This window comes from Frieseomelitta varia, unplaced genomic scaffold (genome assembly GCF_011392965.1).
Source record: "Frieseomelitta varia isolate USP_RPSP 00005682 unplaced genomic scaffold, Fvar_1.2 scaffold_6, whole genome shotgun sequence".
Classification (NCBI taxonomy): domain Eukaryota; kingdom Metazoa; phylum Arthropoda; class Insecta; order Hymenoptera; family Apidae; genus Frieseomelitta; species Frieseomelitta varia.
The window spans coordinates 42,531-44,775 of NW_025110367.1; the positions used below are offsets into that span (position 1 = coordinate 42,531).

Here is a 2,245-nt window from a genome sequence, read left to right on the forward strand (position 1 = left end):
TGTTTGATAAATAATTGGGATTAGGATGTATTGTATCAACGTTATTTATTTTAATGACGATTGTATTATATTATTATTATATTAGAATATATTATATATAATAATATATATATTAGAATATATTATGCATACATTTGTTTTGTTTGATAAATAATTGGGATTAGGATGTATTGTATCAACGTTATTTATTTTAATAACGATTGTATTATATTATTATTATATTAGAATATATTATGCATAATATATTAATACAAATATATCTGCGTGACTACTTTATGTTTTGTCGCGTTATATTTAATGTGTTTGATAAATAATTCGGATTATTGGTATTGTATCAACGTTATTTATTTTAATGACGATTTTATTATATTAGAATATATTATGCAACATTAATACAGATATATCTGCGTAACTACTTTATATTTCGTCGCGTTATATTTATTGTGTTTGATAAATAATTGAGATTAGGTTGGCAAATGTATTGTATCAATGTTATTTATTTTAATGACGATTGTATTGTATTATTATTATTATTATTATATTATTGCCGTTATATAATTGTTACGTATTTAGATCGTGCCTTCAAAATAAGAGAAAAATCACAAACATAAATTTATATCAGAATGACAGAATTCTAATACAGATTATAATTACTGGAATGATAATGAATGAATGAAGAAATAATTATAAAACTTCTAACCTGTGAAATATTATAAAAATAACAAAAATCGATTACAAAGCATTCGAAATGTAATATTCTCTATAAAATTTCGCATGTATAAGCAATTATTTTTTTCTCCGAGGTTTCATTTTTCGAGGTTAATATTCTCGAAAACATGAATTTATTGAGAATGAAATTGTTTCTCTAAACATGGCGTAATAATCAATTAAGCTAATTTTTCAATAGAAAAAAAAAAAAAAAAATACAAATTTGAATTCGTGGATTATTAAGGTACGCATGACTGACAAAAATAGAGTAGAGTACGAGTAAACAGAGTGCTCGTTGTAATCCTGTTTCCTCGGTCGCGGTTTAATAAACGAGAATTCTAATAAAAATCACGACGGCGAAGCTTCTCCTTCCCAGTTCTGCCCTTCAAATGAAATAAAATTCCCCGGAATCTTCTGATTTCTCTCATTAACGCGTCCTCCTTGCTGCAATTCTTTTCTAACCTATGAACTTTCGAGACAGAAATACGAAACACGAAGTTGGGTTTGACAGTTAAAGTTAACGCGGAGAAACGAACAATCTTCCGATTGTTCAATTTTCACGTTCCTAAGAATTAGTATCTCCGTGAAAAAAATTTCATCAACAGATGTTATCCAATGTAAACGCTTATCATTATAACAATTATATTACAAGTGATAATTTTTTTGTAGTTAGTACGATTTCGAGATCGCCTCCACTGTTTCAAACATTTAACATTTTACACTTCTTAAATTTGCAATTAAAAATCAAACAGATCTCTCTATCAAAAAAAAAAAAAAAAAAAAAAAAAAAAGAAATCTATGTATTTTCTATGCAGAATGATTAAATTAACTAAACAGAGAATCTCTGAAATTCCACCAGCTACGAAAAAAAAAAAAAAAAATCATCACTGTCGCATTCCAGGCAGAGGTTCGTTCGTTAGAAAAATTCGTTCATTCTCTTATACGTTTTTCGAAAAGGACAGAGGCATTCCTAACGATCGAGTGCTGACTCTAACCACCCTTGTGTGCATTCAAACGTTAACTATCAAGCGCATAATCCTGTATGGACCATGTTTCAGGAGGACGAGTCGGTGCTGGTGGACGGTGCCTGCCAAATACCAGACCCTCTGTACAAGCTGATCGGCAGCATAATCTGCTTTTACATACCGTTGGGCGTGATGCTGCTTACGTACGCGTTGACAGTGAGACTGCTGGCGAAGCAGCAGCAGAATATAGGAGGAACAGCAGGTTGGTCCTCCGGATGGCTGGGTGGCCCGCAGGGCCCACCGCCGGGAGGTTAGTGTATTATCAGGTACACTGACCCGTTACATTCACTCGATAACACCCATCGCCATGAAATCATCTCTCACCTCCCCTCTACGATTCGTCGCTCCCTAATTTCGAAAATTTAGAATTTTTTTACGAATTATGTATCTTTTAAAGTAACTCTAGAGCGCTTCGTTGACTTTTCAATTTCGCGAGAAATGACACTTGAAATTTTTTTTTTTTTTTTTTTTTTTATGAAGTAATTTACAAAAACAGGAGAAGAAAGAATTTT

The 2,245-nt window shown here is 31.3% G+C and overlaps 1 protein-coding gene across 1 annotated transcript in view; it reads left to right on the plus strand.

Annotated features, from left to right (window-relative positions):
• Positions 1–2,245, plus strand: part of LOC122534458 (5-hydroxytryptamine receptor 1-like) — a 46,423-nt gene that overhangs the window by 28,127 nt on the left and 16,051 nt on the right. Inside the window, exon 3 of the mRNA XM_043665097.1 lies at positions 1,767–1,983. Coding sequence (XP_043521032.1) covers positions 1,767–1,983 — 217 coding nt within the window. The remainder of the gene's footprint in view (positions 1–1,766; positions 1,984–2,245) is intronic.